The sequence below is a fragment of the Cannabis sativa genome, chromosome 5, assembly GCF_029168945.1.
Source record: "Cannabis sativa cultivar Pink pepper isolate KNU-18-1 chromosome 5, ASM2916894v1, whole genome shotgun sequence".
In the NCBI taxonomy this organism is placed as follows: Eukaryota; Viridiplantae; Streptophyta; class Magnoliopsida; order Rosales; family Cannabaceae; genus Cannabis; species Cannabis sativa.
The window spans coordinates 45,996,761-46,019,724 of record NC_083605.1 but is presented as its reverse complement, the minus strand read 5'-3'; the positions used below and the strand labels follow the sequence as shown (position 1 = coordinate 46,019,724).

The following is a 22,964-nucleotide window of genomic DNA, read 5'->3' as shown; positions in this document are numbered from 1 at the left end:
TTGATTAATGAGATTCACATATATAACTATGTATATTGAATTCTTTATTCAAATAATTATTTTTTATTTTTACGTGATTATTTATTGTTCATATATCTAGATACCTATTTGATTAAAGTTAAGATTATAAGATTAATTAATTTGTATACACATAAACATAATAATAATCTCACCTAATAATTATATATATTTTTTCTTTAATTTTTAATTGTATCACTTTCAAATAACATAAAAAAAGAACTAGCATAAAATTTAGTATACGTGCCTTGCACGTAGCTTTTTATTAGTTATATTATAACGCTCAATAAATAAATGTAAAAGATTACAAATATTGAACAACACCGCACAAAATACAACTTAATTCCTTAGTTAAATATAAACAACAACAAATATTCAATTTCAATGAATCAATATAAATATAAAATTTATAGAAAATATGATTTTGAAAGTTTTATTGAAAAAAAATGACACCCAATATTTTCACCAAAGTTACAGTATCATATTGCACATTCACCACTAATTTAATATGGTTAATAAGAGTATCTTTAATAGTAACTCTTTAAAAATACTAATACATGCCAAGTTTGACATCAATATTAGTTTTTGATTTGGCTTTTAGACCTCTCCAATGGTATTCTTCCACGTCACTAAGCAACCCCATTGTAGATGCTCTAATACATGCCAATGAGTGTCAATCGTTATTCAATTATATGATTTTTTTATATAGTTTTTTTTTCTTAATTTGTTCCCATGTAAATATATTTAATTTAAGTGACTAGTTTCGTATAATATTCTATCAAGTGATAATAAGACAAAGTACCCTGCAACTTCTATCCTAAGCTTCTGTTTATTTTTTTTGAATTAGTAATCCTAAGGCTCAATATGCACAACACCCAGCCAAATTAGATCTAACAAAACTATACAAACAAAAGCAATTTCATACTGCACTAACACGTCAGATGTACCAAAACTTCAATAGCCAATTCCTACTCAGCCTTATTTGTAGCAGTTTTTGGGGCCGGACTTCCCTCCTTTCTAGTCTTACCAAACGATCTCTGTATTTCCAACACGGGCACCTGGGCTTCGCTTGTTTTCTTCAACCCTAGGTTTGCTGTGGCTGCCTTGTCAGATTCCCGATGGCTTACCATCTTCTTTTCCTTGTCAGATTCCCGGGGGCTTACCATCTTCTTTTCCTTGTCAGATTCCCGAGGGCTTACCATCTTCTTTTCCTTGTCAGACTCCCGGGGGCTTACCATCTTCTTTTCGATGTTTTCAAATTTGGCAGTAGCCAATGGAGCTGTGCCCACATTTTTTGCATTGCTTGTAGAGTCAATTGTCAGGGCTGCCGCATCATCCCGAGATGCATACCATGAATGACCACAACCAATGCACTCCAACTGAAGCCACAAACCAGAGGGAAAAGGTCAATGGCACATATGGATGATATGAACCATTTACAATGTAATTAATGTGAATGTATCACGAGCCGACATAATCAACGTAATGAATCTCTGTTTATCATTTTCTCTTTGATAAAATATAAAAGGCCACATTCTGTTTATTTTGCATTACAACTAAAGCCAAATGTGTAGCTGCTAAAATAAATTGTATAATATTGGAGCTAGTAAGCAAGATCCTGGCGCAAATAACTACAACAAATAGTAGAAGCTACCCAGCTACGTACTATAAAATGATTATGAAAACACAAACCTGATAACGCTCTCCGTGTCCAGCTTTGATGATATCCCTCACACCAACTTTGAACTCTGAACATCTTGAGCAACGAGCTTGAGTCATCTGCTTCACAAGCAGCAGATAATGCAGAATGAGAACCAATAATATAAAGGAGAAAAGTATACTGAAATAAAATGAAGTTACCTGCATTCTTTCTAACTCGTCTGGTTCCGTTTTGGTCATCTCCTCAGCAGTTAAACCCTCCTGAAATGTTGATATTTAGTTTTGCTATACTTCTTGTTACTAAAGCTAAAAACAAGAAAGCAAATATAAAATACAAAGTAGGAGACAAATAAATGCATATTATCATTCTATTAAGGGCTGCCGATCAAAATTTAGACCACATCAAACAATAATAACAATATCTTTTTTCATTAAATAAGACAGAAAGTTCAAATCATCAACTTAGTGGCATCTGTGCTAAACATTCGAATTATCTCACCCAATTTGTCCAGTAAAACCTCAAAATCCAAAATATGCTGAATGATATATTACTAAGTTTTGCTTATTTCTTAATACAACAGCATGAATAGATAGATTAATATATATAAGCATATTACAAAAATCTTGCTCAACCTGACATGAAGTTCTACTCTCACCATCCTTCTTTTTTTTTTTTTATCGTTTCTTATAACTCCCACCCATCAATTTTCTCTTTGGCCAGCTCTTAAACTACATGGCACTCCAAATTGAGACTATAACTACAGGGAACATAAATGTTGTCCCACACCAAGAAACCCTCCAAGGTCACTTTGCATAGACAGTAAAATTGCTGCATTGGTGAGAAATTATACAGACTTGGACTTTCAAGTTGAGGGCTAGGCTTTGTTCTAAAAAGAAAGTTGAGAGCTACGCTGTTTACCCTCACTCAGAGCATATGCATTTTTATGAGAGAGAATAATCTTCTTACTTTATGACTAAAAGAATATGTAGTTATAGTTCCAAATTATTTTTTGATTGAAGATTTGAAAGCTTAGTTAATCAAGTGTGCTAGACACTACAGTAGTTTAAAGACATCAACAACCTAGCTTTAACATAAAATTAAAAAAGAAAATCTCATAATTGATATAATGAACAATATCATGGCTGACCAGATCAAGCTCTGGTACACTAGTCAAAGTAACATTACATATAAAACTGAAATAACTGCATAACTAAAATGTCAGAACTTTCAAGATGTATGAGGCTGCTATCAAGTCCATACCTTTACTTCATTGGGTGACATATTCAGTAGTTTCACAGGATCTAATTCTTTATTTAAAAAACGCCTGGCAAGTGGCCCATTGATCTGTCAAGATAAGTAAAATAGACATAAAGAAGAAACATAAGCAAGGATCCAAAGAGGTCTGAAATAATTGTTATTGATTATAAAGCCATCCAAGTTCAGCATCTCAGTCATATAAAACCTGAACTTTCAAGAGCAGATGCATGACTGTGTTTGTGGCATGCCTGAATTGGGATGTCAATCTTAAATTTATGGATGGATGAAATTAAGAAAGACAAGACATGACATGACAACAGATGCACTTGAAGTTGGATTCACCTTCAAATTTGAATTTAAGTGCCTTAATTTTTGATTATACTTCCGAAAATCGAGAGAAAAAGAGTCATGTGCAGCCTTCTCAAGAGCAGCAACTGCTGGAACAGCGTCATCTGGCCAGATAAGGGTCCTGTTGCCAGTCTATGATAACAGAAAGAAAGTAAGAATCAGACTATCAGTCAAAATCTTCCAGAAACTCCCATCCGAATTACAAATGCCACTTCTTGGGATAATAAAAAGGGAAATTGGAAGATCTAGAAAAAGAGCAGTTGCATTAAGTACCTTCAGACTCTTTTCTTGAGATTCGTTTGCAGCTTTTGGACGCATAATATCACCATCATGGTTACTTCCATCAGCACCAGCCTTGTCTTTATCATCCTTACTGTCTTCAGCAGAAACGCAGACATGCTGAACACTCTCAAGAAGCTTCTCCAACCATTTATCACGCTGGGTTTCACCAGGTAGTACATTGAAATTCACCAAAATGTTGTAATATTCTGAGGCTTTACTGGAACAGCTTCCCGGCGTATGCGTATCATATTTCGAAGTTTGATCAGGCCTTGTTACATCTTCTTCTCCTCTAGATACATCAATTGGAGAAATGGCCTTTCTCCGGAGACTTCTTTTGGACTTTAAATGATCTTCCTGATCCACACTGCTGTCTTCAGGCTCAATGTCAGGGAGATCTACCAATCGCTTCATAGTTTTCTCAACCAGTAGATCAATTTCATGCTGCTTTTTGTCCTCGTAGTCCTTATCGGTTAGCTTCCAAAGTTTTTTCTCAACAGCATCATACACTTTTCTCACAAAAAATCCTGGATACTGTTTCCGGTTAGGAAGCTGCTTGTGTAATGGAACAAAATGAACCACACACTTGTGCATTATGGATTCTGCTGGAACGTCATCACGGTGAAAACTGTAAAACAGCTCTCTAGTGTCATTTGATTGCCAATTTCCACCACCTTTTTTCTCTGCCTCCTCAGGACGATAAAACCATTGTCCAGTGACCATTATACTGCCATCTTTGTCCTGAGCAATATCCTAAATGAACAACAGAGGTTCAGTACTATTAAATATGATTGTCATTTCTTAAGTAGAATGAACATCAAAGAAATTACAAATTCAGAAGCATCAATTGGCAGCCAAAGACAATCATGAACGCATGTGACCACATATTAATTGGTAGAGTGGGGATAAAATGTCCCCAGTTCAATAAAAGCCTGGTGAGGCTCACATAAAATCATGCGTATTCTACTACAGTTTTAAAAACAGTCTTACGTAGCTAAATTGGAAAACAATATTCAAGGCAGTATACAAGTACCTTAATAATTGCCACATAGGGCTTTTGAAACCTAGTCTCCGGAACTATGAGTACAGGATCCTCCTGCAGAATCGGCAATGGTGCATAATATCAGTTACCAATTAAAAAGAAAGACAACAAATAAACATAGACACACACTCCGGAACTAAGAATACAGGCTCCTCCTGCACAACTGGTCATGGTGCATAATATCAGTACTGGTTAGAAAGAAAGAAAGAAAGACAGCAAATTAATATAGACACACACACACACGCATATACATAATTACATATCATAATGAACATAAGAGAGATTAGTGGTAAGTGGTAACCAAGTCATCGACATTGCTGATTAAGAGTTCTCGAAATGCCTTGTTAACTCTTTTTTGAAACTATATTAATGCCCAGAAGCCAGAATGTTTATCAAATAGAACTTGAACAATCTATTGCGTTTGTATAAACAAGTCTTTTTTACGTTACTGACCATTCCCAATACAAAACCCTTTCAACTTCAGATCATTACTATAAGTGAATAATGAAAAACAATGGTATCATAGCTCGAATCATAAACACTACGCAGAAAACCTTCTCCCCCCAGAAAAAAAAAATGTTAAGCTTATTTCATTTTGCTATGGCAAACGAGAAACCTAAACATACTTACCCATTCCCAAATTTCAATCCAGAACCCCAATACTGAATCCACGACTCACCATTCCAAAATCAAACTCCTAGCCCTAAAATCTCAAATCAATTATATTTTTTTTCTTGAAAACAAAAAAGAGCGAAAATGGGAACTCACGAGATCATACTGATTGCCGTCGTACTCGAACGCTTCGTAATGGTTCTTCTTACTCCTTCCTTTTCCAGTAGTCTTAATCGAATCCCCAATCGGTTTAGCATCTTCAGCCACTTGTTCTTCTTCTTCCTCGCTCGGCGGCGAAGCCTCTTCCTCCTTCTTCTTTTTCTTCGTCGGCGTATTATTTTTCTTCCTCTTCTTCTTCTTACTCTTCTCCTCTTCTTCTTCTTCTTCCTCTTCCTCCTCTTCGTCTTCCTCTTCTTCGTCTTCTTCTTCCTCTTCCTCCTCTTCTTCTTCCTCCTCCTCTTCCTCGTCGTAGTCCTCTTTCTTCTTCCTCTTCCTCGTCTTCAACTGTTTGTCCTCCGACGAAGTCGACCGTTGCCGGCGCGCCGGAACATCGTTGTCTTCTTCGTCACTAGTGGAAACCTGAGCAAACCTTCTGTTCCCCATTCTCCCTCGAAGAGTCAAAACGGAGTCGTTTTCTGGTTCAAAAGATTTCAAATAAGAGTTATAAAAAACATGGGGTATCTCCTTGGACAACCCGCGAAGTCTAAGCGGTGGAGAAAGTTGAAGTTTTTTTAATTTTTTTTTTTAAAAAAAAAAAAGAGAAAGGAAAGATTATGGTAGTGTTTGGTTGAAAGGAATAAAAATAAAAATGATGAAAATGAGAATAAAAATGCAATGAAATAAAATTTAAAATGTATATAAAGAAAAAAGAATTACTTTACATATTATGTTTCTAAAAAAACATTTAATTTACGATTTGAATTTCTCAAGTGGTTTATTCATTGGTTTTATGGATTTTGGTTGCGATTTAGTTGTTCTGTTAGTTACAATAAGGATTTCTATGTGAAATTCCATAAAAATGTAAAAAAAAAATCCTAAAAAAATTATTAAAATGGTCTTTCTTTCTATTTTAAAATAGAATGTTCATTCTACTAAATACTATTCTATTAGAATGGCATTCTAATATTTTAAAATGCAACTAAACTTGAGATTAGTGTATTTGTACTTACTATTATTGCATTATTACATCTATGTCATTACAATAAAATTATCCTAAATATTTACTTAGAGCTAATTATAAATATATATCTTAAACAAAATTATAGCACCATTTAAAAAAACAAATTAAAAAAAAATAAAATTATAAAGTATGATTAAAATTTATTTAACAATTTAAATAATAATTAAAGCTATTTTATTTATATGCTTTTTTACAATTACTTTTATTATTATTATTAATTTAATTCAAAACACATATATCACTTGTGTTTTGTTTCAATGTAAAAAGAAATAAATCAATATAATTATATATTAGACACTAAATAAATTAGAAAAAGAAAAAGAGAAGAAGAGAAGAATATGAATTATATGTATTTAAATTTATATTAATTGGTTTGACAAAAAAAATTATTTAATTAGATAAACTATAATTTAATTGGATAAAGTAATAAATATAAATAAAATAAATATAATAATTAGATAAATAAAAAAATAATTGATGAACTAAACGGATAAAAATAAAAAAATATATATATTATAATAATATTATGACAACTATTAAATAATTAATTGGTAATTTTTTTATTTTTTTTCAAGAAAAACAATATAAATAAAGTACAATAAATAGAATGAAGAGAAAAACTTCACCAAAAAATAAACACATAATAGAGCAGCTTCAAAAAAAAAAAATGAGCCAACAAATAATACATATATACATGATAACTAATAATGTAATGTATATAACTAACCTATTTATTTTCTTTCCAACAGAAATAGTAAATAATCGTTAATAATAGGTTCTTTGGGTTTTTCCTCTCTTCTCTTCTTCTCACTTGCTGTTGAAATCTAGGATTCTTATAACAACAAAAAATTGATAAGTTAATGATTGGATTCCGAGAAGTATTAAACACAGAGAAAGGTTTTAAGGTTTGTCATTTGGGTATTATTAATAAAATAGTGAGATTATTCCTATTGTGATTAAATGACCTAAAGTATAAATTATAAGTCATGGTGTCATGTCTTTTGACATGCAAAGTTCGTATTGGTTTTGAGTGATCTGCTATCCCCTGTTTTCAGGTTTCAGTGCTCTGTTTTTTCTTCTTTTGGTTTTTTGGCAGTGGTACAATGGCACCAGACATGACTGAAGCTTTAGCCATTGAAGAGGCGTTAAGTTGGATCAATGATCATGAATGGCATAATGTTGAACTCGAGTCCGATTATCTCTCAATTGTCCAAGCTATTCGAAGTAACATCACCATGGTTTCGCCTCTTGGGGGAATGGCGATGGATTGTCAAAAGCTTCTATCTATTTTTTTTTTTTTTGAATGAAGCTTCTATCTATTTTAAATAATGTTTCTTTGTTTTTTTATTAAACGATCTGCTAATATGACTGCGCACAGCTTTGCTAGAGCGTCATATTCTTTTCCAGATCGAGTTTTCAGTAAGGAGGGATGTTCCTACTGAATTACAGTTATGCCTTTTGGCTGATTTAGCGCATTAATAAAATTCCAATTTGCATTCAAAAAAAAAATTAAAAAGATAAATAAATCTATAGTGGTGTAAGGAGGAATTAATAAGTTAGGGAAATCACTTGGTAAATTCTAGATCTACTTATTGGAAGCTCAGTTATATAGGCCCACGGTCCCGATACTAGTTGAGACAATACTACTTGTAAGACTCAGTTAATTGATTTTAATTAATCAATTATAATTCCAAAATTAGACTATGTCGTATTCATGAATTTTCACTAAGTTAGGGCTTAATTGTTAAGAAAAGGAGTTTTAGGGTTTGTTTGTTAATTAAGAGACTTAATAAGTCTAATTAATAAATAAATAGTTTTGACATTTAAGTGGTTGAATTGAAAAATATGGCATTTGTGAAAGAAAATGATAAATAGTTGAGAAAAATGGTAAAATTGTAAATGGTGGGCCCACATCGTAATGGCTGGCCACTTAAGGTCTTTTTACCATTTATTTATCAATTTTTTAATGTCAACTAATTCAAACCTAAACCTAGAAGAAGTCCTATAAATAGATAGTGATGGACTTAAAAGTGACAGTCGATGCAACTTAAGCCTTCAGTGAAATTTGAGCCTTCTCTTTCTCTCTCTATTTTCGAATCCTTCTCTCTCTCTTTCTCTTCAAATTTTTCGTCTCTTATAGTGATAGAGTACATGTCCACGCATAGTAAGTTAGTACTCAATCATAGTCTGTAAGACTGTGAAGAATCCAACACTTGAAGGAGAATCGGGCTCAGATCTTCATAATACTCTGCAACAGAAAGGATACAAGGGTTAGAAATCTGAGTGGAAGGAGTCATTCAATTCCGCTGCAACCAATGTAAGGTTTCTTAAACTTTATATGTGTTTAAGTTCTATTGTTTTAGAAATTCATATTTAGGATGTTAAAAAACATACATGGTAGTAAATCTAGATCCTGGTAAAATAATCCCCAACACTCTGACCCGAACAATAATCAGGCTCACACTAAAAATAACTCTGTAGCTGCCTTCATTGCCTCTCCTGTGGACAATGAAGCATGGTTTGTATATAGTGGGGCTAGCAACCATGTGACTGCAGATGGTACCAAAATGCAACAAAAGCATGACTATGGTGGTAAGGAAAAACTAGTCATTGGTGACGATAACCAGCTTGTTATCTCTCATGTTGGTTGTGGTATTTTAAATTCAGAACAAAATGGTCATATTATTGAACTTAAATGATATATAGTTCCAAAAATCACTAAAAATTTGATAAGTGTTTCAAAATTGACAGCTGATAACAATGCTTTTTTGGAGTTTCACCCAAATTCTTGTTTTGTGAAGGACAATGTCACAAAGAAGGTGTTGCTGCAAGGGATTCTTAGAGATGGACTTCACCAGCTTAACACACCAAACTCCAAATCTTTCTTTCAATTCAATAAATCATTGGTGTTTCAATTTTGTCAAAACAAGATGTAACTCAACCATCTACCTTTCTTTTAATTTCTGAAAGTGATGTTTGGCATAGACGTTTGGGCCATCCATCTAGTAGATTCCTCAAGTTAGTTTGTAATTTCAATAATGTAAGTCTTTCTAGTAATGAAAAAGAACACTTTTGTGATGCTTGCCAAATGGGAAAATCCCATGCCTTTCCATTTAAATTTTCATCGAGTTACCAGTCTTAGATCTGTTAGATATATTTTACCAGGATCTAGATTTACTAACAAGTATGTTTCAGTAACATCCTAATATGAATTCTAAAACAATGAAATAAACACATATAAAGTTTAGGAAACCTTACATTGGGTGCAGCGGAATATAATGACTCCTTCCGTTCAGATATCTAGCCCTTGATTCCTTTCTGTAGCAGAGCATTATCAATATCTGAACCTGGATCTCTTTCTCTCCTTCCTTTGATGCTGATTCTCCTTCTTGTTGGTTGATTTTCCACAGTCTTACACACTATGATTGAGATACCACTTGATGTGTGTGGGCATCATTCATTCACTCAAGGAATTCGAAATTTAGAGAAGAAAAGAAGAGAGAAGTGGTTCGGCCTAGAGAAAAGAATAGGAGGCTCAGTTTTCATCTGACAGAATTAAGTGTGAATGAGAGTCATCACTATCTATTTATAGGTAACCACCTAGGTTTAAGTTAGAATTATTTGGCATTTAAATAATGAAAAAATAAATGATAAAAGCCTATAAGTGTGGCCGGCCATGGGCTTTGGATAATGGGCCTCACTTATGCAATTTTGCTGTTTTATCATTCCTGCATCTTATTTTCTCAAAAACACCAATTTTCAAATTCAACCATTTAAATGCCAATTCTAATTATTTAATAACTAAAAATTAATTATTAAATAATATTGTCATTTAATATATTTATTAATTAGACATATAAAGTCTCTTAATTAATAAATAAACCTAGAATCTCTTTTCTTTACAATTTCGCCCTTGCTTAGTGAAAATTCATAAAGTAGACATAGTCTAACTTTAGAATCATAATTGATTAATTAAAATCAATTAACTGAGTCTTACAAGCAGTATGGTCTCAACTAGTATGGGGACCACGGGTCTATATATCCGAGCTTCCAATAAGCAGATCAAGCATTTATATCTTAAACTCACTGACTTATTAATTCTTCGTTGAATCCACGCATAGAACTTAGAATTGCACTCTCAGTATATAGAACACTCTATATGTTCCACGATATAGACACGTCATTAGTTATCCATTGTTATAATCTTAATGTGATCAATGACCCTCTAATAGATGATCTACATTGAAAAGGCACTAAGTTACCGTTACACCTTCAATGTATTTTATCCTTAAAACACTTAGCTCCGTATAAATGATATTTCAGCAAAGTGAAATGAGATCTCCACCATTTATCTATGTTTAGCCAAGCTCGAAGGATATCATCGTTTCACTTCTAAATTCCTATAGAAGTTATAGATTCTATATTTATGTTAGCGCTCCCACTCAATTATACTATCATGTTCCCAAAATGTACGTATCACCCTGACCCAAAAGTAGGCTTAACTAACAAATCAAAGAACATGTATAATACTCTTGAGATCGAACCTAAACATATCAGGATTAAGATCATTTGATCTAGGATCCACATGTGATATTGAATTGAATAGATATTACGGTAAATTTTAATATATCTAATCAAAGTTCAATATCGGTCCCTTCCGATGTATACTCCATACATCCGATGCTGGTAAACTTTGCCAATGCCCTGGAAAGGACATAACACTTATCCAATGTGTAAGAATACCTATCGCTGATTATACCATGCCAGTCAAAATTCAGTGTTCTGACAAATCAGGGAATAAACTTTCGAACATATAATTAAGATTATATTCCACTGTGTTGACAACACTATAATCATTAACAAATTGATATGTTCTGGACTTAAATAGAATTCATACATTATGTAAATAATCATGAAATAAATCATGTGAACCATGCAACATTAAATGTTATTTCTGATCTATATTAATAAGTAAATCTGATTATATTGAAATGAGTTTTATTTAGGGCACAAATGTTGGGTTTTATGCCCTAAATAAAACTCATTTCAATATAATCAGATTTACTTATTAATATAGATCATAAATAACATTTAATGTTGCATGGTTCACATGATTTATTTCATGATTATATGTACATAATGTATAAATTCATCTGAAACCCTTTTCACATACTTGATCCTGTTTATTGTGCCGTCAACACATTGGAAAGTAAACATGACTATGTGAATAAAGTTTCCTAGATTTATCAAACATAAGGTTTTACTGATATGATAATCTACAACAGAGTTTACTTGCATTTGGAGAAATGCTATGTTCTTTCCAGAACATTGGTTAAAGTAAAGCTCAAGTTGGATGCATGGAGTATGCATCGGAAGGGACCGATATTGAACTTTGACTTAGATTTATTAAACTTACCGTAATATCTATTCAAGTCAATATCGCCTAGTTGATCTTAGATCAAATGTTCTTAATCCTGTTATGATTAGGCTCAATCTTGAAAGGCTATTCGTGTTCTTTGATTTGTTAGTTAAGCCTACTTTTAGGTCAGGGTGATACGTACATTTTGGGAAACGGTAGTGCAATTGAGTGTGAGCGCTATCATAAACATGGAATCTATAGCTTCTATCTGGCGAATAGTAAGCAAAGGATGATCTCCTTCGAGCTTGACCAAACGAACATAAATGGTGGAGTACTCATTTCACATAAGCTGAAATATCATCTATACGGGTTTAAGTGTTTTAAGGATTAAATACATTGTAGGGTGTAACGGTAATCTAATCCCTTTACAGTGTAGATCATTCATATAGAGGATCATTGATCAAATTAGGATTATAACAATGGATAACTAATGATGCGTCTATATGGTGGAACATATCGAGCTTTCTATATACTGAGAGTGCAATTCTAAGTTCTATGCGTGGATTCAACGAAGAATTAATAAGTTAGTGAATTTTAGTGCTAAATTCTTGATCTACTTATTGGAAGCTCGGTTATATAGACTCATGGTCCCCGCACTAGTTGAGATAATATTGCTTGTAAGACTCATGCAATTGGTTTTGATTAATCAATTATAACTCTCAAATTAGACTATGTCTATTTGTGAATTTTTCACTAAGTAAGGGCGAAATTGTAAAGAAAGAGTTTTAGGGGCATATTTGTTAATTATGATACTTTGTATGGTTCAATTAATAAATATGATAAATGACAATATTATTTAATAATTATTTATAGTTATTAAATAGTTAGAATTGACATTTAAATGGTTGAATTAGAAAATTAGCGTTTTTGAGAAAATCAGATGCAGAAAAGATAAAACTGCAAAATTGCAAAAAGTGAGCCCCAAATCCACTTGTATAGGGCCAGCCACTTTTGTAGGAAATTTAAACTGATATTTTCATTATTTTAATGCCAAATAATTCAAACCTAACCCTAGTGGAATGCTATAAATAGATAGTGAAGGCTTCAGGAAATTTACACTTAAATTTTCTATTTTTTCATTCAGAAAAAACTGAGCCTTCTCTCTCCCTATCTTTGGCCGAACCCACTCTCTCTCTCTTCCTCATTGAGATTTCGAAATTCTTAGTGTATGAGTAGTGCCCACACACAGCAAGTGATACCTCAATCATAGTGAGGAAGATCGTGAAGAAAGACTTTCAGCAAGAAGGAGTTTCAGCATCAAAGATTCAGAGAAAGAGATCCAGGTTCAGATATTGATAATGCTCTGCTACAGAAAGGAATCAAGGGCTAGAGATCTGAACAGAAGGAGTCATTTAATTCCGCTGCACCCAATGTAAGGTTTCCTAAACTTTATATGTGTTTATTTCATCGTTTTAGAAAGTTCATATTTAGGGTGTTAATCAACATACTTGTGAGTAGATCTGAGATTCTGGTAAAATAATTTCCAACAATAAACCCCAACAAGATCTTATCCACACTGATATTTGGGGTCTAGTCCCAATTGCATCCAACACAAATTACAAGTTTTACATGCACTTCATTGATAATTTTAGCCGCTACACTTGGCTTTACCCTTTGAAAAACATATCTAATTCCTTAAATGCCTTTATTGAGTTCAAAACTTTTGTAGAAAATCAATTTGAAACTAAAATTAAAGGCTTAAGGTCTGATTATGCTGGTGAATATCAGGTGTTTGATAATCTTGCCAAAGTTAATGGCATTGCTTATCAACACTCATGTCTCCATACTTCAGCTCAAAATGGGAGAACTAAACGAAAACATAGATATATAGTTGAAATAGGGTGAACTCTCTTGGCTCAGGCCACGATGCCTTATAAATATTGGATTGATGCTTTCCAAACATCTGTATATCTCATTAATAGGATGTCAACACCACTTTTAAGAAATAAATCACCATTTGAAGTTCTTTTTTTTTAAAGAAACCTGATCACAACCTACTTAAAACATTTGAACCATCATGTTTTTCTTGTATTAGACCATACCAAAACCATAAGTTTCAGTTTCATTCCTTAAAATGTGTTAATCTAGGCTACAATGATTTTTCCAAAGGGTATAAATACCTTGGGGTTCCTCACGGTACATGCAAACTCAATTCTGAGCAGTTTCACTACATGGTTCAAAAAGTTGCTTCCAAATTGAACATTTGGAATGCTAAGTTTTTTTCCAAAGCTGGTAAGGAAATTCTTATTAAGGCGGTTGTCCAGGTTATTCCTTCATATGCCATGTCGTGTTTCAGGATCCTTAAAACCACTTGTCACTCCATCCAGCGTCTCACCTCTAAGTTCTGGTGGGGTTTTGATAGTAATAACAACAAAATTCACTGAAAAAGCTCGTCTACTATCTGCAATTCCAAACTTTTTGGTGGTCTTGGTTTTCGATCTTTTATTCATCACAACCAAGCTTTGATTGCCAAGCAAGCTTGGAGAATATGGACTCAGCCTACTTATCTCCTTCACTCTCTTCTCAAGGCCAAATACTTCAAAAACACTGATTTTCTTCATGCTACTATTGGTCACTGCCCCTCTCAAACTTGGAAAAGTCTTCTCTGGGGGCGTCAGCTTCTTAATCGAGGCCTCATTTGGAAAGTAGGCGATGGAGAGATCATTTCCCTTACTCATGACAAATGGATTTCTGGACTCCACTCCCTTTCTTTCCTTACCAACATTGATCCCTCTAACCTGACTGTATCTTTCTTCTTGGATAATAGCGGTAATTGGCATATCCCCACCCTTAAGCAATAACTCCCTCCTTACTAGGTCCGTGAAATCCTTAAGGTCCCTATTAACTCTCAGGGTGATAGTCTTATTTGGGGTCAGCACCAATATGGGATTTTCACAGTCAACTCGGCCTATCACCTAGCTAACTCCATCCCTAACCCTTCCCAGGCAACCACCTCCAACCCCTTTACCAAATCTCCTAGTGGAAAGCTGTTTGGAACAGCAAAATCTTACCAAAAATGAAGCATTTCACCTGGAAAGCCTATCACCATATCCTTACTTGCTCTCTTAATCTCCACCATAAAAAAGTTCTCCCTCACCCTTATTGTCCACTTTGTCAGTCCTAAACCAAGACCGTTACCCATGCCCTGCTGCAATGCCCTATGGCTAAGTCTGTTTGGAAGAGTTCTTCCCTCAAAGATTTTTTTTCATTGCAAACCATAGATATGATATAAAGTATTTTTACCTTACAGGTTTGGAGACTCTTAGCAAAGACCGATTTTGGCTTTTGTTGGCTTTAGCCTGACAGATTTGGAATTCAATAAATAATAAATTTTTCAATTGCAAGTCTAACTCATTTCATGATGCAGAAAATATTGTGAAGAATCTTTTGCAGGACTATCAACAAGCCCAGCTGCTTAATTCCTAATCTTCTGGAAGCAAACTCATCTCCACTCCGTGCATCTCAACACCAGTAGGGTCCCAAGGAACCTTTTCTCGCCCTCAAATTGGTTTCAAGCTCAAAGTGGATGTAGCTTTTAGTTCCAAGTTTCAAAAGTCTGGCTTAAGTGCTTCAATTTTTAATGATCATAACCAAAGAATAGCCAGCCAAAGAGTATTACAGGTGCCTCAATGCCAATTTTTACTGAAGCTCAAGCCCTTCTAGTAGCCCTACAGTGGTGTTCTGCAATCCGTATTCCTATCACTAATATTGAATCGAATTGTCTACAATTAGTTAACAAAGTTCAAAGTTCTTGGTAGGATAATTCAACACTTTCAAGTCTTGTCCTTCAGATTTCGGAGTCCTTATCTCTTTTCCCTAATGCTACTCTTCAGTACATTTCTCGCACTGAAAATCATGATGCACATTTCAACACCAAGAAAGCATTAAGGCTAAATTTGAATTCTCTTTAGAGAATCTACTTTCTCCTTTTGTGTAACTTACTTCAAAAAAAAAAAAAAATCCTTTATAGATTTTCTACGTTGGGGGTAAATATAATAAAATAGAATTATGTGCCGCCTTGAAAGCTGATTTTTTATTTTTTTTTCAGTGAGCTGAGGTGTCAAAGTGAGAAAAGTGGTCCACTGAAAAGAACTACGCCGCACTATTTTATCTCTCCTTTTCTCTCGTTCCTTCTTCAGGAGCTATTCGCTTAAGAAGCATAAACTCCACTCCCTCTCCTCTATTTCTTTCTCTACCACATATCTCTTTCAACTTTCAAAAAAGAAAAGGTAAAACCCTAATCACCATCTCACTATCACACACTCCACGGTTCGATTTGATTGAGGTCTTATCCAGCTAAACCTCTCCTTCCTCTCAACTTTTTGTATTTATGTATTAGGAATTTCGTTATGTTCAATCAACTTATAATTTCATTTCCACTAAATTGATCAGAAGTTTGGTTTTTTACGTGTTTTTTGAGATTTTGATTATGATTGTTTGATTGTTGTGAGCATTGTTTAGTATGATCAGTTTACATTTCTTATTGAATTGTGTTTTTCTCCTGTAAACACTTGTTTCGAAGTTCATTCAATCCCTTTCATTGGTTTTATTTTGTTGTTGAAATAATGTTAATGGTTGATGCATTGGTTTTGAGTTTCATTATTCGGTATCTCATTTATAATTAATAAATAAATATTCAAATATGAATTGGGGGGGTGGGGAATTCCTTCAAATCCATAAAGTGAGTTAATGTGTTTGCTTTGACTGAGATAGTGGATGCTTGATTTTGCTACTCAGAGTAGTGGCTGAACTTTTAACTAAAAAAAAAAAAATCGGTGGCTATTGGATTGCTATGGGACACTTGGAATTCATTCGAGCATGTTTGATTTAGAGGTTGTTTATGTGCTTCTCAGGGGGGGCATCATGGCACTCGTTTCGCAGGCAGGTTCATCATACGGCATCCAGACAGAAATGGTTCGGAGTAAAGCTGGGCAGATTTTTAATTTGTCAAGCAATTTGGAGGCATTGCGAATGAAGGAAAATCTTGCTGGTGGTTTTTCTTCCTTATCATGTACTTCTGCTAAAAAGACAAATATTTTGCATATGGATTCTGCAAGGTTAGAAAGGAAGAGGGGGAATCATGTGGTTGTTGCTGCGAGTCCTCCAACAGATGATGCTGTAATTGCAGCAGAGCCACTAACAAAAGAGGATCTTGTTGCGTACTTAGCCTCTGGATGCAAGACTAAGGAGAATTGGAGGTAAAATTCTAATTTCAGACTTTACATCAGCCACATGTGTGTAGGTTTTTACTACCCAAGGGTAGTTCATTATTATTCTTGAAGCTTGGTGAATATTTTAATCGTACTGCCTAAATTGTCCATGTGAAAAATGTTTTGGAAAGCAGCATATTTCTCAGTCTGTCCATCTGCCTCTCTTTTTCTTGGCATAATTGATCACTTTCTGATTGCAGAATAGGGACTGAACATGAGAAGTTTGGCTTTGAGTTTGGCTCTTTGAGACCTATGAAATATGAGCAAATATCAGAGCTGCTTAATGGGATAGCTGAGAGATTTGACTGGGATAAAGTAATGGAAGGTGACTACATTATTGGGCTTAAACAGGTAATGGTCTTTTTTCCCTATCCTCTGTGAAATTATTTTCTTTTCACAATCATAAGAATATTTGTAAGTGAAACAGCTACTTGCAAAATGCTGAAAAACAAATGTTTCACATTTTGTCACCAGTTCTGTTAAATCTTTATCCATTTATGGGCCAGGGCAAGCAAAGCATTTCCCTGGAGCCAGGAGGTCAATTTGAGCTTAGTGGTGCACCTCTTGAAACTTTGCATCAAACTTGTGCTGAAGTCAATTCACACCTTTATCAGGTCAGTTAAAATGATCTTTTCTAATACTTTGCGGTCTTATACTATTGCTTGTTTACAAAGTCTTGGCAATTATCTGGATTTGTTTTTTTCTTTTTTAATAGTTTCTTAGATTGTAAACCCGCAAAAGTTCAAATGAATTATGTGATGAACCTTTCTTCGCTTGGTACTATGTTATTCAATTTATCTTAGATAAATTTTGTAGTGATGAGTGGGCAAAGTTTTCCATAATTTCTTATATTATTTCGTCATTATTTTCGTTGTTAAATATATGCCCAAACTCAACCGAGACGGGTAGCTCAATTGGTCAGGCATGTGGTTTGCTACTTTGCTTAGGTCTGAGGGGTACCTAAATAGCAGTTGCCATAGCTTCCTGGTCTACAAATATTGTAGAATTAGGCGGGGATCCTAGTTTTAGGAAAAATAAATAGTATATGCCCAAACTCTTTGGCTGCCTGTTTTCCATTTCGAAACCTCATATATACATATATATTTAGAGATAGATAGATTGCATATCTAACTTCTTTTATTCACGAAATTATACAGGTCAAAGCTGTTGCTGAGGAAATGGGGATTGGATTCCTAGGAATTGGGTTCCAACCGAAATGGGAACGTAAAGACATACCTGTTATGCCAAAGGTACTACTTTACTTTAGATCATCTGAATGATATGATGTATATTATATCATCTGAAATATCTTTAGGTGGTATTGGAAAAATGATTAAGTGGGTTTTGAGGTATTGCCTCTGTGAGGCGAGGCATAGGTCCTATGTACTTTGAGTTATAAACTTTAAAACAGACTATAACTTCATAGAACTTTGATAAATATAAAATTGTGATTATAAATAACGTGCAATTTCTTAAAATAAATAGGCGTGTAAGAAGTTTAAATAGTCCAAAAATATGTAATGAGCCTTCGTAGAAAGGCATGAAGACTATCATTGAATACTCTACCTCTCAAACCCGTTAGCTCGTGTAAAAGAATAATACCATTTCCTAAATCAGTTTTGTCTCAAGCAGCCGATGAATTATCTCTCTGCAAAACTGATACATCTAAAATGACTTAGCCTTCCACAATATATTAAAATTAAAATGTCTGCCTTATGTCATCTAAAATTTTTAAACTAAATGCAGTTTTGATTGACCTGTGCCTCGACATATGAAGCTCACACCTCATATGCTCCAAGGCACAACCCCTTACGGTTTTAACATTACAAGTGTAATGTTTAATCACTCTGCTTGACTGCTCATGGGACACTTGCCTTATGGCAGTTTTTTGGGAACCTGAATATATGCCTTTCTAAAACATTGTCTGGAGACCTTGATTTATTGAAGATGCTGTTAAAATAATTTCATGGAGGTGTTTAGAAAGGCTTTGCCAAGCACAAGATTGTTGCTGCATTTCTAAATAATAATTATGAGGACATATCACTTTATATTACTACTGTATCCTCTCCCTCCCCCCCTCTCTCTCTGTCTCATTGTTTCTTTAATTTTTGTTTGTACTTACTCAATGATGGAGTTACTTTTGCATGTTACTTTGGTTGTTGTGATTAATCCCACACTGACAGAGTATTTGGCTCAGGGAAGATACGAGATTATGAAAAATTACATGCCCAAAGTGGGTACACTAGGACTTGATATGATGTTCAGGACGTGCACTGTACAGGTAAAATGAGTTTTATGATATTTTTTAGGTAATTTGTGTATAAGCTCTTCAAGGTTGTCATGTTTATGATATTCTGGTAAATTATAAAAAAAAAATCATATCTTAAAATTTGTGCTTCTGTGAGAAAGTGATGAAATGTAGTGCTCTTTCTATAGGTTAACCTAGACTTCAGCTCAGAAGCTGACATGATCAGAAAATTTCGTGCTGGTCTTGCGCTGCAGCCTGTGAGGAACTCTGCTTCATTCTGTTTACATTGAATGTTTTCTCTTTCTTATGGTATGAAATTTAATTGGTTTTTGACAAATGAAACAGATAGCAACGGCCCTTTTTGCAAATTCACCATTCACAGAAGGGAAGCCAAATGGTTTTCTCAGCATGAGAAGGTTTCTTATATACCGCTGTATTATTGCTCCCTGTACCCCATTTCAGAAAAAAAAGTTGTTGTCTCTTTTTTAATTATTTATTCTTCTGTTTTTGTTCAGCCATATTTGGACAGATACTGACAATAATCGAGCTGGCATGCTTCCCTTTGTTTTTGATGACTCCTTTGGGTATATTTTCTATGCTTTCTGAATAATCTGGCTTTCAAGTTTGTAGTTCAAGTGGTTTATCAATAACAATGTAGTTGTGTATGATTTCTTCTTATGCAGGTTTGAGCAGTATGTTGATTATGCACTTGATGTCCCAATGTATTTCGTTTATCGGAAAAAGAAGTATATTGATTGTACTGGGATGACCTTCCGGGTTTCTATCTATCCTTAATTGTCTTGTAATTTAATACTTTCCCTTCTGTATCTGTGCTCATCTTTGTATTGTACCGACACTTTTTTCCTTCAACTGTTTTTCATCTTGCCCATATAATTTTTTTTTTTAAAAAAAATACATAGATTTTGTAGCGGACATCATACAAGGCTGACATGGTATTAGTTATTTATGTCAGGACTTTCTGGCAGGAAAGCTTCCATGCCTTCCTGGAGAACTGCCAACACTTAATGACTGGGAGAATCATTTGACAACAATATTTCCTGAGGTTTGTAGCCTATATGGTTAATTTTCTGAATATTTATGCTCTCCTGCTTATTGATTTTTCCAAATTTCATATTTTCTGTTCAGGTCAGGCTGAAGAGATACTTGGAGATGAGGGGAGCTGATGGAGGACCTTGGAGGAGATTGTGTGCTCTGCCTGCATTATGGGTAGTTGTCTTTAGATATTATGCATCATTACTTTGTTAATTGCTCCTCTCACATATCAAGCTACTAGAATAGCACTTCACTACAAAATTTATTGTTTCCTATGCTCGTACAAAGCAGAATTAATAAACCTTGCGTCATGAATATATGCTCTCTGCTCTGTGTAAGTATTGCACTTGGATTCTGATGATCTGATGGCACCTTTCTGCATGTAGCTTGTGCAAATATATTTGAAATTCATTGCACTTTCTTCTAATTGTCAGGTAGGTTTGTTGTATGATGAGGTTTCACTACAAAACATATTGGACATGGTAGCTGATTGGACCCCGGAAGAAAGACAAATGTTGAGAAATAAGGTAAAATTATTTTTACAAATTACAAAGTCCAAGTGTCTTGCGGAAAAATAACTGCAAAAATTTGAGTGTTTTACTTGTCTAGATTAACTTTATTGAAATTAGTTCTTATAAATTTTCTATTTCATTTGAGTAGGTCCCAAAGACTGGTCTAAAAACACCATTTCGGGATGGATTGCTCCGTCATGTTGCAGAAGATGTTTTAAAGTTGGCGAAGGTGAGCTATGCTGCTGAGTCCATTTTGATCTTTATAATGTATCTATTTAATATTTTTCCTTTAATGAATCCATTGGCTAAATACTCTGTTACAGGATGGCTTGGAGAGGAGAGGGTATAAGGAGGTAGGGTTCTTGAATGAGGTAGCTGAGGTGGTTAGAACAGGTAACTAAGTTTTAGATGTAAACAACTAGTTTTTGTAGTTATATTCCCGGAATTTGTTTTTTTAATGGACAAGGAATAAGAAAGGCGCAAAGCTTAGGTTATTTTTCCCCTTGGGTTTAAAAAAGCTAAGCTTAAAAGATTAGTACTTGTACATAGACTCTCCAATAGGGGTAGCACAAATGATCAGAGATTTGATCATTAATTGTTATGGCTTCTTGATCCTCAAATATTGTAGATTAGACTGGGAGCTTACTTAACTAATACAACACTGATTTTTGGGTTTGTGGCATTTAATTTTCAGGTGTAACACCTGCCGAGAAGCTACTGGAGCTGTATCATGGGAAATGGGGACAGTCCATTGATCCCGTTTATGAGGAGCTACTCTACTGAGTACTGAGGTGAATCAGATTCTTGTGGACTTTAGAATCTTCTTCGTGTAGGCCTCATTGATCTAGATTTAAGCTGTTTTCCTTTTGTGGTTGCTGACACATTGTCTCGGATGAATAAAGTTGTGTTGTAAAATCTTCACCCCTCAGGGCACCTATTGTAGTTGTCAGCCAGAACAAACATGGTTCAGGTTGTGTAACAACAAGTGATTATCTGAATAATCAAACCTCTTGACATTTTTAGTCCGAACTTACTGTAGTGGACAACTGATCATGTAAGTTTTCTTGCTGAACAAAAAAGTACCAGTTCGAATATAACACCTTGTGGTGCAATATTCATACAATAATAAATGTTTTATTTTCTCTTTCCAAGAGTTACTCATTAAAATTCTTTGCTTTAAGTCAAACCTTTACTCATGGTTTCTCTCTAGACCATGCTCTGGTCATGTGACTTTCAACATGTGCCATGTGCTTTTGTATCTAACCTTGCAACACTATTGCTATCATGAGATGTTGATAGAGATATAGAGGCATATAATATCCTCGAAACATGAATACATATGATGCCCATTCTCATGTGGGCTTTACTATTTGCCTGTGTTTATACTCATTCAGTGGTCAAGTGAATGGTTATGAACTTGGGTTGTTTTTCATCTAACATAGTTTCCTTATGTTTGCATGACCAGTTGTTTGGATGTATGTAATCAACCAATTCAATTCAGGGGTAAAAATTAGTATTATCATATAATGACAAGAGGTAATTGGAGTTGGAGATGATTTTAGGAGAAGTGGGTATGTTCTTGAATGAATGATTTTGATGGAATTGTAGTCAGTTGTGGGGTGGCTGTGAATGGAACATACCAACATTATGTGGTGATAATTGAGATGTGGACAGTTCATCTAATCCAACTGACTAATATACCCCTTTGCATTGATAAGATAATTATGCTTTAACAACAAATTTGTCACATCAAACCTCTCTTTCTCTCTCTGTAACCTTTTATTTTATTATCAGTTTTACTATGTTTATGTAACTCGTTCAGAATTATTTTTTTAGCAGCTGTTAGTAACATAGGAATGTTTTTGGCTAAGTCAACAAAGTTCATATGTATAGCCATAGGAAGGTCTACAATAATCCAACAAAATGTGAATCTTTTTCAACAGTTTTATTAGATTTTGGTAGATTTTTTCTCTTGTTGATTGGTTGAATTTGAAATAATTTGACGATCAGAAGCGCATAGGCATGTGCAAATATACGAATGTCATTTTCATGTTTAGCTTCTGAATGTACAGTTTAAGTTCATTTTTGAGGCATTGGATTCCGAATTGCCCTCGTGAGGTTGTAGA

General features: G+C 34.3%; 2 protein-coding genes across 2 annotated transcripts; one reads left to right on the top strand and one right to left on the bottom strand.

The window, feature by feature from the left end:
• Positions 1-685: 685 nt before the first annotated feature.
• On the bottom strand, positions 686-5,937 carry LOC115716378 (ASI1-immunoprecipitated protein 3). The gene is made up of 8 exons (XM_030645164.2): positions 5,373-5,937; positions 4,596-4,658; positions 3,557-4,315; positions 3,278-3,415; positions 2,939-3,022; positions 1,879-1,938; positions 1,711-1,797; positions 686-1,397 (listed from the first exon to the last, which is right to left on the bottom strand). Exons 1-8 carry the CDS (start codon positions 5,817-5,819, stop codon positions 987-989), a joined length of 2,049 nt encoding a protein of 682 aa, XP_030501024.2. The 5' UTR covers positions 5,820-5,937; the 3' UTR covers positions 686-986.
• A 9,909-nt stretch (positions 5,938-15,846) lies between these two features.
• LOC115716234 (glutamate--cysteine ligase, chloroplastic) lies at positions 15,847-21,982 on the top strand. The gene is made up of 16 exons (XM_030644986.2): positions 15,847-16,044; positions 16,669-17,013; positions 17,226-17,376; positions 17,532-17,639; positions 18,183-18,275; positions 19,223-19,306; positions 19,462-19,530; positions 19,619-19,689; positions 19,789-19,857; positions 19,957-20,050; positions 20,247-20,336; positions 20,420-20,500; positions 20,761-20,853; positions 20,987-21,067; positions 21,162-21,231; positions 21,533-21,982. Exons 2-16 carry the CDS (start codon positions 16,679-16,681, stop codon positions 21,619-21,621), a joined length of 1,578 nt encoding a protein of 525 aa, XP_030500846.2. The 5' UTR covers positions 15,847-16,044; positions 16,669-16,678; the 3' UTR covers positions 21,622-21,982.
• The last annotated feature ends 982 nt before the right edge of the window (positions 21,983-22,964 follow it).

Excerpts from the sequence above, each read along its gene's own strand:
- LOC115716378 (XM_030645164.2), bottom strand. The coding sequence starts at position 5,819 with ATGGGGAACAGAAGGTTTGCTCAGGTTTCCACTAGTGACGAAGAAGAC. Across the intron at positions 4,659-5,372 it reads ACGGCAATCAGTATGATCTC|GAGGATCCTGTACTCATAGT; the intron begins GTGAGTTCCCAT and ends CCGATTCTGCAG. Across the intron at positions 4,316-4,595 it reads CCTATGTGGCAATTATTAAG|GATATTGCTCAGGACAAAGA; the intron begins GTACTTGTATAC and ends TTGTTCATTTAG.
- LOC115716234 (XM_030644986.2), top strand. The coding sequence starts at position 16,679 with ATGGCACTCGTTTCGCAGGCAGGTTCATCATACGGCATCCAGACAGAA. Across the intron at positions 20,051-20,246 it reads GTACTGGGATGACCTTCCGG|GACTTTCTGGCAGGAAAGCT; the intron begins GTTTCTATCTAT and ends TATTTATGTCAG. Across the intron at positions 20,854-20,986 it reads GACAAATGTTGAGAAATAAG|GTCCCAAAGACTGGTCTAAA; the intron begins GTAAAATTATTT and ends TCATTTGAGTAG.